Here is a 14,477-nt window from a genome sequence, read left to right as displayed (position 1 = left end):
GAAATCCCTGCCAGACCATCCTACATGGCTATCCGTTTTTGAGCCACGATGGGAAAATTTGTACAACACCCGTAAGACTGCCAACCGACCTTTTGGTATTCGTCTCCAAGAGCTACTCAAAGAATTTAATATCAAGGTAGACAAGGTTGCCCAAACACCTTAGCAACCCCTTCCAACCTGGCATGCTCATTTCCCGGCATGTGACTTGTCCCTTAGAAATTGGGGAAAGTTGGACACTCCATCGTCTGTCTACCGGCAGCTTTATTCAGCCCACCGAGCTGAACATTCTGACTTCGTGCCAGTTTACACAGACGGCTCGAAGTCGGAATCATATCTGGGATCTGCCGCTGTCTTTACAGACAGCACTACATCAGAGGAGATTCCCTCTGAATGCAGTATATTTACTGCAGAGCTGCACGCTGTAGAGTTAGCCTTGGATCACATTAGTAAATGCCAATACCAACGGTTCATTTTATATTCCGACTCTCTTAGCATGTTACAGGCTTTAATATCTCTGAGATATAATCCTCATCTAGTTCTGTCTAGTATTCAGCAGAAGATTCACTTCCTCCGTGGACGTGAATATGATATCCGCTTCTGCTGGATTCCCAGCCACATTGGGATTACGGGAAATGATTTGGCTGACGCCGCAGCCAAATCACCAATTCCCAATAATCACTGCTGCCTGTCAGTCCCCTATACAGACTACAGGCAAGCAATACACGAGAAGATACACTCCCAATGGCAGGATTCGTGGAATAGACAGACTGTGAATAAATTATATCATGTAAAGCCTGTAATTGAACCGTGGCAGTCTAGTCTGTGCAGGAAACGTAAGGAGGAAGTTATTCTTGCCTGGACCCGCATAGGACACAGTCATTTAACACATTCGTTTCTGCTGAGGGCTGATGACCCTCCTATGTGTGTGTCCTGTGGCACAATGTTAATGATTAGACACCTTTTAATCGACTGTCCAGATTTTAGCAGCACCCGTTTTACCGCTTTTAATCATCTGACTGAGCCCTATACACTCCGTCAGATTTTATCCGACAATGACAACGTGTCTGCTGTTTTTAGCTATTTTAAATCAATAAAAGTTTTTAATTGTCTTTAAAATTTGTTATTGATATCTGTTTATTGATTTATTTTTTATATATCTGGACATGGTGGCCTAACTACTTAGGTCACTGAATGTTTTAACTTTCTAGGTATGACCGGTATTTGGCGCATTATAGCCTCAGTTGCTGATGCGCCAATAAAACCGAAACCAAGCAAACAAACAAGAACATCTCCGGAGTACTTGTCAAAAAAAACTGAACATACTGAGAGTCTTCTCAGCCACAAAATGGGGAGCAGATCGTTACAGCCTGCTTCATTTATATAGAACCATAATCAGATCGCGACTGGATTACGGTGCACCTGTCTTCGACTCTGCTAGGGAGAGTTCTTTATCTCACCTCAACCCTATTCAACATTCAGCTCTCAGAACAGCACTAGGTGCGTTCAGAACATCTCCAGTGCAAAGTTTGTATGTTGAAGCTCATGAACCTCCCCTAAATATGAGGAGAAAGATGCTGCTGCTGAACTATGCAACCAAGATCCAAAGCCAGATGACCCATCCTAATTGGTCAATACTTTATAATCCACAGTTTACGACCTTCTATAGAAACAAACCACAGTCAGTTCGGCCTGCTGGTATTAGGCTAAAACAACTAGCAGAAGATTGGAATATAGACTTCAATAAAATCTTACAAGATCCTATAGATCCCGACCCTCCATGGTCTGTCATCATGCCATCTTGTGACAACTATTTCCAACAATGGGGTAAACACTCCCTATCGGATACTAACATCCAACGGCTACACATAGCGCATACTCAATGTTATCCTGACTTCATTAAAATTTATACAGATGGATCAAAGTCTGAGAGTGGAGTACTTCCTGATACTATCATTTCTCTATCTCTTTCAACAGAGTGCAGCAGTTACACCACTGAATTATATGCCCTAAAGCTTGCTATAGAACATATTTTCCATATGTCAATTCAAAATAGCTTAATATACACAGACTCGCAGAGTTCCTTATTAGCCTTGCAAAACAACACACCGTCTAATCACCCTCTAATAAAGCTCATTAGAACAGAGTTGATATGTCTGAGAGAGCATCAACAAAAGGTTATTTTCTGCTGGATACCTGGCCATACAGGAATACCAGGAAATGAAATTGCGGATGATGCTGCTAAACATCCATCGAGAGCAGCCCCAATGAACTCCTTAGTACCTTTCATAGATTATAAAATTAAGATCCGAAGTATATGTAAAGGTCGATGGACTCTTCAATGGCAAGCGCAAATTCATAATAAGCTTTTTCAAATTAAACCTGTACCAAAATTATGGGCTTCCAGTCCCATTGCAAACAGACAAGAAGAAGTAATTCTGGACAGAGCCAGAATCGGCCATACTCATTTAACTCATTTGTTCCTCCTGTCAGGGAGCGACCCTCCTCAGTGTAACCATTGCCATACACCACTCACAGTCAAACACATACTTCTGGAATGTAATCTGTATAATAATGCTCGACTAGTGTCATTCATTTCTCTGGCAAGTTTAAAGGAACCTTTGTCACTTAGCCATATCTTAGGCGAAAAATCAAATCTCGCAGAATTCTTCTCCTTCTTAAAACAAATAGGACTGTCAAATCCGACCCTACATACCAAATCCTATTAGATGATTTAAATGTCAAAAATACGGACATTCACAAACAATATGCAGAGGAACAGCAATATGTGCCAAATGTGGTTCCCGAGAACACACCAATCAAGAATGCACAACCGAGCAACCAAAATGCCCAAACTGTGGTGGAAGCCATACTGCCCACTCTCGAGAATGCGAAAGATGGAAACAGGAAAGGGAAATCCAAAAATACAAAGCAGAACAGAAAGTTACATACCAGGAAGCCAGAAAGACGATACAACCTGCCAACACAAGGAAACCTACTTACGCACAGATAGCTCAAGTAGTGCAAATAACCCAGAACCAACAAACAACAGGATCACAAACCGACGTTACAATAGCACCAAATGAATCGTTGTCAGACTGGGCACACAAATGGCTCATGCCCCCAAAACAGCAGAAACGAGAACAAGCGGCAAACACCCCTATCTCAGTTCCACCAACGGTATTTTGACCACCGCAGGGAAAAACCAAAGAAGGTACCTCCATAATAATGCACCATGCTGCTGAACAAATGGACACAGCAGGAAAAACACAACAAGAAGAACCCGTTCTAGAAATATTTGCTGAGGAAGATATGGACACTGGAAAGCCATATTTCCCTAAAAACGACAAACCACGGACAGAAAAATTTAAAACAGTAACGAGAAAACAACCAGAAAACTCATCTAAAACAAAACAATGAGTAGTACAGACAGGCCTCGCTTAACGCGAGTTCGATTAACACAGTTTTCAGTTACCGCGATTGGAAAAAATGATACCACTTTTTACTTTACGCGATGCAAATTTCCAGTTAACGCGATCTTTTATTTCTGATAGTTGAAAAAGATTCGAATCGCGCACAATGTCTGACTGCCAATAAACAAGCGTTTGTCCGCTTCCCGCCTCAGTGTGTTCCATCAACTAAGTAGACGTGTTAATTGTTTGTCTCCATCTAATAAAGTCACGTGCAGACGTATTTAAAAATTCTAATTTTCTACCCCTGTTAATTATGGATAAAAGAAAGAGTGAAAAACAACGTGATTGTAATAAAAAAAAAACGAAAAGTTATTACTTTAGCTGATAAACTTGAAGTTATTAAAAAACATGAACGTGGTGCAAACCATGCGAAAATCGTAAGAGATCTAGGATACAGTGAGTCTACCGTACGAACTATCTTGAGCCGTAAGAACGAATATAAATAGAAAGGTAAAGTTTCATCATCTTCTTTTGTCTTACAAAATACCAGAAACAGAACTCTAATAATGATTGAAATGGAAAGTCTTTTATCAATTTGGATAGAAAATTGCAATCAAAAAAGAATTCCATTATCTAAGGACAATATTCAGAGCAAAGCTATTAACCTTTTTACTAAGCTCAAAGAAACAAAATATCAAGGGGAGACTGAAATGTTTGTTGCTAGTTCAGGGTGGTTTGGTTGTTTCAAAAATCGAGCACGACTGCATAATGTTAAAGTAACAGGGGAAGCTGCTAGTGCTGATGAAGATGCTGCAGCCAAATTTCCTGCAGAATTGCAAAAAATCATTCAGGATGCTGAACATGACGATCGGCAAATATTTAATGTAGACGAAACGGATGCCAACTAAAACTTATTTGGCTGCAAATGAAGCATCACAACCTGGGTATAAAGTCTCCAAAGATCGACTAACACTTTTATTAGGAGGTAACGCTGAAGGTTATTTTAAATTGAAGCCCATGCTTGCGTACCGTGCACAAAATCCTAGGGCTTTAAAAGGATACAGCCATCGCACTCTTCCAGTCATTTTTCGTTCAAATAAAAAAGCATGGATGACCAAAGCCCTATTTGAAGACTGGTTTACGTCTTATTTCTCTCCAACAGTTGAAGCCTATTGCAAGAAAAATAATCTTACTTTTAAAGCTCTGTTGCTTTTAAATAATGCACCTGGACATTCTTCTGCACTTGGTGACTTAAATGAAAATGTGAAAGTTGTTTTTTTACCGGCGAATACGACTTCGTTATTGCAACCCATGGACCAGGGGACGATTGCAACTTTCAAGGCTTACTATCTCCGCAGAACCTTTGCACAGGCACTTGAAGCTATAACAGGAGATAATACAATTTCTGTACCAGAATTTTGGAAAAAATATAACATAAGATTGGCCATTGAAAACATTCATGCAGCATGGGAAGAAGTGACAGCCAGCAATATGAGAGCAGTTTGGAAGCATCTTTTACCCCGCACAAACGATTTTACTTGCTTCAAAGATGCAATTCAAAAAGTTATTGAAGACATAACTAATATTGGTAATGACCTTGGTTTCAAAGGTTTGGATGCGGCTAACGTTCGAGAATCACTGAATTCGCATTTAGAACAGCTAAGTGACAATGATCTCCTTCAAATAGAGCAACAGCATGCGCACGAAGAAGCTGAAGAAAAAGAGTGTGAGCCAGATGAAAATGTTACCTCAAAGGAGATAACGGTAAAAGAACTAGGCGAAATCTTTCGTATCGCAGAGAACCTTAAACAAAAGGTAATGGATGTTGATCCTAACATCGAAAGAAGCATGTTATTTCGCCAGGGCCTAGAGAAGCTTGTTGTCAGCTATCGGAAATTGTATGATGAAAAAACGAAAGCCAAAACTGTTCAAACGACTGTGTTCAAATATTTCTGTAGCAAATAGTTAGTTTCTCCATTATATATTTTGAGCAATAAACATTTAATTCTATAATTTTTATTATCTTTTACATGGCATGCTGTTAAAAAGTTATTTAAAAGGTATTTTTAAAATTCTTTATTCACATTCCAGAAGGTCAAGAACCAATTATAATTTTTCCTATTGGTTATGATATTCGATTAACGCGTTTCCGTTTTGCGCGATGCGCTCGCGGGACGAATTAATCGCGTTAATCGAGGCCCGCCTGTACTTTTATTCAATGGATTTGCCGAGGTTTCCGTAAGAATATTGACGATGTTCGTGATTTAATTTCTCAATATCACCCGATATGTTTCTGCTTACAAGAAACGTATCTAAAACCTGACGATGCAATCTTTATCAAGCATTACAGTATACATAGACGAGACCGAATAAATAATTCTATAGCCCATGGAGGAGTAGCAATCCTTGTTAACTCTCACATACCAGTCCAAGCAGTCCACCTACAAACCGCTCTTGAGGCAGTAGCAGTACGTATAGCAACAAGTCGTTTAATAACAATAGTACTCTTGATTTTTAAGGAGTCCTTATGTGCTGTAATGTAATAACTAAATCGTATGTATAGCTTAGCTTAATTTTCAGCACTCACCTCCACTAACAATAGTATCAATACGCACTAACAATAGTATCAATAGTTTCAGCACGCACTAACAATAGTATCAATATATTTACCCCCGAACCAGGAAATAAATTACGAAGACTTAGAAGAACTAATAGATCAACTACCCCCTCCCTACTGTATAATGGGGGATCTAAATGGACATCACCATTTATGGGGAAATACTGATTTTAATAAAAGAGGACATCAAATAGAAAAAGTAATAGATGCCAAAAATCTAATCCTCCTGAACAGTGGAAAACCCACGTATTTCCACCTTCCAACAGGAACAAGCTCAGCGATAGACCTTACTTTATGCTCCCCAGCATTATATCCTATTTTAGAATGGACAGTTCATGATGAACCATTACACAGTGACCACTACCCCATTATTGTCACTTTAACAAAAGACACCCTATGTCAATCCAGAAGAAAACCCAAATGGAAATTTCACAAAGCAGACTGGGAAAAATTCAAACATTTAGCAGTAATCGAACAACACAGAGTCCGACAACTAACCATTGACCAAGCAGTACAATATGTAACGAATCAAATTAGCCAAGCAGCAGAACAATCAATACCAAAAACGTCTACCAAACTTCCCCTATTCCCAAAGCCTTGGTGGAATGAGGAATGTACCCAAGCAAAACGAGATAGAAACAGAGCATGGAATATTTTTCGCAAAAATCCTACCACAGACAATCTAATACAGTTTAAAAAAATGAGAGCAAGAGCACGATATGTCAGACGAGCATGCAAGAAAGCCTCCTGGATACGTTTCGCCTCAACTATAAATAGAACTGCAAATACTAAAACAGTTTGGGATAAAATAAGAAAAATGAACAATAGATACCAAAATTTAGTACATCCAATTATCAACTGGCAAGGACAAGACAACCCTGATCCAAAAGAAATAGCAAATGCTTTAGGTGAAACATTCACCAAAATATCTGCCACCACATCCTATTCACCGGAATTCCAGAAATATAAAAATGATCAAGAAAATACAAGTTACAATTCTCCACAAAATATATAGAACAATATAACCATCCACTAACCATAGCAGAACTCCATAAGGTACTGTCACAAACAAAACAAAGTGCAGAAGGTCCAGATGGCATTAATTATATAATGATAAAGAAACTCAGCGAAGAATCTTTACAATCTATACTTCTTTTATACAACAGAATTTATATGCAACAAGAGTTTCCTAGCAAGTGGCATCATGCAATTGTCCTCGCTTTCCCAAAACCCAGAAAAGATCCTACTAATCTAAACAGCTACCATCCAATTGCACTTACCAGCTGCCTAGGAAAGTTAATGGAAAAGATTATAAATTCAAGACTCATGTGGTACCTAGAAAACCATAACCTTTTGTGCCCAGTGCAGTGTGGCTTTAGGAAACATAGATCAATCTTGGACCTATTGATTTAAATAGAAAACAACATACGAAATGCTTTCATTAGAAAACAACATTTAGTCATGATATGCTTCGATATCGAAAAGGCATACGATACAGCCTGGCGCTATGGCATTCTGCGAGACATGTATAACTTAAAGCTAAGAGGACATCTCCCTATTTTCATCCAGAACTTTCTACAGCATCGAACTTTCCAAGTATGAATACAAACTGCACACTCAAAAGTCTTCCTACAAGAAGAAGGAGTACCACAGGGATCAGTCCTCAGTGCCACCTTGTTTGCAATAAAAATAAACTCTATAACCCAACATATAACATCCTCCATAAATAGAGCTCTTTACGTAGATGATTTCAGTATTTCTTTCCAATCCAAAAACATGAGAACAATAGAACGCCAGTTACAAGGTGCAATAAACAAGGTCAGCAACTGGGCTGAGGAAAATGGGTTCACGATCTCAACACAAAAAACTGTAGGCATACACTTCTGTAGGAAAAGAAACCTTCATTTAGATCCGGAATTAAAACTTAATGGACAGTTAATTCCAATCAAGCCAACCATAAAATTTCTTGGACTTTTTCTTGATAAAATACTAACTTTTTTAGAACATATAAAACAACTAAGAACAAACTGCCTCAAGAAACTAAACCTTTTGAGAGTCTTGTCCGCAACGACCTGGGGTGCAGATAGAGTTACTCTGTTGCGATTATACAGAGCCCTCATAAGATCTCGACTAGACTATGGAGCCCCAGTGTATAACTCAGACAAACCGAGTGCCCTGAGGTGGCTTGATCCAGTGCACCACAGCGCTTTACGAACAGCTTTAGGAGCATATCGCATCTTACCAGTCCACAGCCTATATGCAGAGGCTCATGAACCACCACTACAACTCCGGAGACAAAACTTGCTGTTATACTACGCTGCAAAGATAAAATCAATACCTGACCACCCGACATGGACAATCCTACACGAACCAAGTTTGGAAAACTTATATAGAGCACATCCAAATGCTAACAAACCAGCAGGCATATATTTAAGAGACCTAATCCAGCAACGTAATTTAGATCTCAGTCAGATAGCAGTTTCTCCTAAAATTCCATATCCACCTTGGGGTACCATTCAAACGATATGCGATCTCCATATGCATAAATGGAACAAGGATTCCCTACCTACAAAAAATTTCAAACAATTACACGCAGCCTACAGAGACCAACATTGTAATTCTACCTTGATATACACAGATGGCTCCAAAACAGAAACCAAAATAGGAATAGCAGCCAAATTCCCCAACACCATAATTTCCAAACTACTTCCAACTGAGTGCAGCATTTATACGGCAGAACTGGAGGCTATACAACTAGCCATGAACCATATATGGCTAACCAACATCGCCGACAGTATAATATTTACAGATTCGTTCAATGCTCTGCAAGCCTTAAAGGATAACACCACAAATACCCATCCGACCGTATATAAAATACATAACACGCTATAAAAACTAGCAAAGCGAAAGCAAAACATAAGTTTCTGCTGGGTTCCCGGACATGTAGGAATAGATGGCAATGAACAGGCAGACCAAGCAGCAAAACAAACAGAAAGCCTAATCAACAATAGCATAAAAATACCATACCTGGGCTATAAAATTACAATTCGAAATAGTGGCGAAAAACAGTGGCAACAAAAATGGCAGGAACAGACTGGTAACAAATTATTGCAGATAAAACCGCTGTTACAACAATGGAAAACCAGTACAAGAACCAACAGACAAGAAGAAGTTATACTTAGCAGATTAAGAATAGGACACACCAATGTTACCCACTCCTATCTACTCCGAGCTGAATCCCCGCCGCAGTGCTCTGACTGTCACACAGTGCAAACGATCCAACATATTCTACTTGACTGCCCTAACTTTAAACGACAGCGTCAGATTACCTTTAAATCCTTAAAAGGAATGGACACGTTTTCATCACGAACAATATTGTCAGATAAATCTAATATTTCCGAAGTCTTCCAGTTTCTCAAACGGATTAACTACTATAATTTGATATAAAAATCATAACAAAAGACATCATTGAATAAGCCATAAATCATAGGTTTGGCGCATTATAGCCATAGAAGCTGATGCGCCAGTAAAATATCCAATCCAACCATTTCCCAAACCTTGGTGGAATTCACAATGCACAGCAGCAAAAAAGCTCAAAACAAAGCGTGGGGGATATTCCGCCGATATCCTACCACGACCAACCTTATAGCCTTTAAACGCGCACGAGCCAAAGCACGCTATATCCGCCGTCAGAATCAAGGAATCGTGGATCCGTTTTACATCATCTATTAACCAGTCTCCCAACTCTAAGGTAGTCTGGTATAAAATCCGGAAATGAAGGGAAAATACACATCCCACACTTCTTCAATCCTAGATTATAATGGATGCGCTATTGCAGATCCAACTGCAATAGCCAATGCTCTTGGCGAAACATTCTGTAACATCTCCACAACATCTTCGTATTCCCCAGAGTTCCTGGTCCTAAAACATAAAATCGAAAAGCAGGCACTTAATTTCAAGTCCAAGGGCCTCTATCCCTACAACGGGGCATTGACTATAGAGGAACTGAAAAGAGACCTCACTCTTTCCAAAGCAAGTGCTGTTGGACCAGGTGGCATCCATTATGAAATGGTTAAATATATTTCACCTAAATCTATGGATTATCTGCTCCTTCTGTATAACAGAATCTTTATTGAAGGGCAGTTTCCGGTCTCCTGGCGCAAGGCCATTGTTCGTGCCTTTCCTTAGCCAGGAAATGATCCAAAAATCACAACCAATTATCGTCCTATTGCTCTGACTAGCTGTCTGTGCAAAATCCTGGAGAGAATGGTCAATTCTCGTTTAATATGGTATTTAGAATCAAATGACCTTCTATCCAATATTCAGTGCGACTTCTGAAGGAACCGGTCCACTTTGGACCATCTTATTAGACTGGAAACATCCATCCGGGATGCTTTCCTAAAACGTGAACACTTGGTGTCGGTGTTCTTTGACATGGAGAAAATGTATGACACAACTTGGAGATTTGGCATCTTAAAAGATCTGCATAACTTGGGTCTTAGGGGACGACTCCCCATTTTTATTAAAAACTTTTTAGCGAATCGATCTTCCAAGTTCGTGTGGGATCCTCACTCTCTCGTTCCTTCAGCCAAGAGGAGGGAGTACCACAGGGATCAGTTTTAAGTGTCACGCTTTTCACCATCAAAATAAATTCCATCGCAGAACAACTTCCTCCTACCGTAAACAGTGCCCTCTATGTTGATGACTTTAGCATATTTTTTCAGTCATGCAACATGAGGGTTATTGAAAGACAACTGCAAAAATCCATTGATCGCCTCAACTCCTGGGCACTTTCAAATGGCTTCAGGTTCTCGCCGAAGAAGACCATTTGCATACACTTTTGTCGTAAGCGTAATCTTCATCCTGAACCTGAATTAAGGCTCGGACAAAATGCTATTCCAGTAGCAGCGGACACAAAATTCTTGGGACTCGTATTTGATAAAAAGTTGACCTTTCTGGAACATATCCGTCAACTCCGCACAAAGTGCACACGCGGGCTTAATATTCTCCGCTCGCTCTCCTCTACATCTTGGGGAGCAGACCGATGTACTCTTCTTCGGCTTTACCGTGCACTTGTGCGATCCAGACTAGATTACGGGTCCCAGGTATATTCTTCAGCCAGAGACAGTGCCCTTCGATGGCTGGACCCTGTCCATCACCAGGCTCTTCGTATCACTACTGGAGCATATAGAACATCTCCTGTCCAGAGTTTATACGTCGAAGCAAACGAACCACCGTTATCGCTTCGACGTAAGCAGTTGTCTCTAAAGTATGCTTTTAAACTGAAATCCCTGCCGGACCATCCTACGTGGCTATCCGTTTTTGAGCCACGATGGGAAAATTTGTACAATACCCGTAAGACTGCTAATCGTCCGTTTGGTATTCGTCTCCAAGAGCTACTCATAGAACTTGATATCAAGGTAGACAAGGTTGCCCAAACACCGAAGCAACCCCTTCCACCCTGGCATGCTCATATTCCAATATGTGACTTGTCCCTTAAAAATTGGGGAAAGTCGGACACTCCATCATCGGTCTACCTGCAGCTTTATTCAGCACACCGAGCTGAACATTCTGACTTTGCGTCAGTTTACACAGACGGTTCGAAGTCGGAATCATATGTGGGATCTGCTGCTGTCTTTACAGACAGTTCTACATCGGCGCAGATTCCCTCTGATTGCAGCATATTTACTGCAGATCTGCACGCAATAGAGTTAGCCTTGGATCACATTAGTGAATATCAATACCAACGATTCATTTTATATTCTGACTCTCTCAGCGTGTTACAGGCTTTAATAACCGTAAGATATAATTGTCATCCAGTTCTGTCTAGAATTCAGCAGAAGATTCACTTCCTCCATGGACGTGAATATGATGTCCGCTTCTGCTGGATTCCTAGCCACATTGGGATTAAGGGAAATGATTTGGCTGACACCACAGCCAAATCAGCAATTCCCAATAATAAACGCTGTCTGACAGTCCCTTATACAGACTACAGGCGAATAATACATGAAAAGATACACTCCCAATGGCAGGATTCGTGGAATAGACAGACTGCGTATAAATTATATCTTATAAAGCCTTTAATTGAACCGTGGCAGTCTAGTCTGCGCAGGAATCGCAAGGAGGAAGTTGTTCTTGCCCAGACCCGCATAGGACATAGTCATTTAACTCATTCGTTTTTGCTGAGGGCTGATGACCCTCCTATGTGTGAGTCCTGTGGCACAATTTTTAACAATAAGACACATTTTAGTTGACTGTCCAGATTTTAGCAATATCCGTTTTACCGCTTTTAATCATCTGACTGAGCCCTATACACTCAGTCAGATTTTATGCGACAATGACAATGTGTCTGCTGTTTTTATCTTTTTTAAATCAATAAAGGTTTTTACTCGTATTTAAAATTTATACGTTACTGTTATTTCTTTTATTGATATACCTTTTATTATATATCTGGACATGGTGGCCTAACTACTTAGGTCACTGAGACAATTAATTTTTATATATAACCTGGTCTTGGCGCATTATAGCCTTAGATGCTAATGCGCCAATAAAATCCAAATCAACAACAACAACTAATAAGCCATTATTGTTAAACTGGTTGTGTAGTTATTATCTTCAATTTAATAAAAATATCGCAATTAAAATGATTAAACTGTCTCCAATTCATTTAAAATCATTTCACACAATTTTTGTTAATTTATTGATCTCATTCTATAAGTAATCATTATAAACAAACGAAATCGAATTGAGACATGCTGACAAGATAAAAACATCTCCTAATTAAAGAATTTTATCTCGCTATGTAATTCCACAGTTTCCTAATGATTATTTTTGGAAATATATTATTTTTAAATTTTTGAAATAAAGAGAGAAACTAATTTTTGTGACAGTTATGTTGGACTATGATATTTGAATCTTTTACAGCCGTTACAACGATCATGAAAAGAATTGTCTATGTTATATAGGATTTTACTCTATAGTGGAGAATAAAGTATAAACTCTAAAGTAAAGAATAAAGTATAAACTCTATAGTAAAGAATAAAGTATAAACTCTATAGTTGAGAATAAAGTATAAACTCTATAGTGGAGAATAAAGTATAAACTGTAAAATATAGAATAAAGTATAAACTCTATAGTGGAGAATAAAGTATAAACTCTATAGTGGAGAATAAAGTATAAACTCTAAAATATAGAATAAAGTATAAGAAACACTTTTCTAAAATATTTTTTGTGGATGGAATTTTCTGATAAGAATCAAGAAATTCTATCAAAACAAAAATTGTGCAAGGGGGAAATAAGTGTTTATATATATATATAGAGACATTCAAAATTTTTGTTCAATCCCGACATAGCAGATTGATAAGTATTTTTTAAACAAGGATTACTTACGCATTGAAATGTATTAAAAAGAGGTTTCATGAGATTGTTCATATTATCTAATGATGAACATTTACATTGATACCTATAGTTTCCATTAGTTTCTTTCAAAGGATTTCGATATAGATCTTTTAGTTTTGCTTTTTGATTGTTTTTTAATGTATCGATTAAAAAATTTTGGTATTATCTGCGGCAAGATCGTTTTTACATGCATGATAAAGATTTCCATCCGTACCACCAAAAATAAATATGTATTTTAATATGCAATTCCATCCCGTGATTGAGTATACTGGTATCGTAGTTTTATTATTACATTTATTTATTCCTTTTGGTACACAATAAGTAGCAAATCGTTTTAATTTTCGATTGTTTACGTAGAATTCATTTATTTTGGTAACTGTAATTTTTTCGAAATCACCATTCTGACATTTTTGAACAGTCACAATTTTTATCTTCGCATTCGTAACCACCGACGTTACATATCATGTCCGTTATAGGTAGACGAATATTTTTTAGTTTAGGTAAATTGATAATTACGTGTTCGTAGTCGTCTTTGATCAGTAAGGGTAATATATTTTCGAATCCATTTTTATAATATAAAGTAAATACGATAATTAAAAAAATAAAATATATGATTATTAACAACATAATTTTTCTTATTTTTTGCGGTGTCTTCCTTTTTATGTTTAGTACGTCGCACGCGGGCAATGTGACTATTTGGAATTTGGAAAATGGTTGGAAATTAATAGAAATACAAAATACATTCGTATTAATGATTTCGTGGGGGAATTTTCTCTTTTACACGGAAGAAAAATGCAATAGTAATTATTTGGATGCGACAGAATTAAAGTACGGAAAGACAAAGAAACTGTGCATTGTCGTACGATATGTTATTTCAATGGGTTAGTGGAGTTACGAAATCTTTTGTAGATACGAAAAAGTCTTCTGGAAAATTTAAATTATTTAAAAAACATAAATAAAGTGTAACAATGACTGTCGATTCGACTTTAAAAATATCCGAAACAGAATCTCGGGAAGACGTTCCAAAAGTAAAAAAAGGAGAAGAAATTACT

At 38.2% G+C, this 14,477-nt stretch overlaps 1 protein-coding gene across 1 annotated transcript; it reads left to right on the top strand.

The window, feature by feature from the left end:
* Positions 1 to 6,151: 6,151 nt before the first annotated feature.
* LOC150078605 (uncharacterized) lies at positions 6,152 to 7,042 on the top strand. The gene has a single exon (XM_090384021.1). The coding sequence runs from the start codon at positions 6,152 to 6,154 to the stop codon at positions 7,040 to 7,042; it is 891 nt and encodes a 296-aa protein (XP_090240147.1).
* The last annotated feature ends 7,435 nt before the right edge of the window (positions 7,043 to 14,477 follow it).

This window comes from Mastigoproctus giganteus, chromosome 10, assembly GCF_048544385.1.
Source record: "Mastigoproctus giganteus isolate SK-2022 chromosome 10, ASM4854438v1, whole genome shotgun sequence".
NCBI classification, from domain to species: Eukaryota; Metazoa; Arthropoda; class Arachnida; order Uropygi; family Thelyphonidae; genus Mastigoproctus; species Mastigoproctus giganteus.
The sequence above is the reverse complement of the archived record's forward strand: the minus strand, read 5'-3'. Positions and strand labels throughout refer to the sequence as shown.

Bases quoted from the DNA above. Each gene is read 5' to 3' on its own strand.
- LOC150078605 (XM_090384021.1), top strand. From the start codon at position 6,152: ATGGGGGATCTAAATGGACATCACCATTTATGGGGAAATACTGATTTT.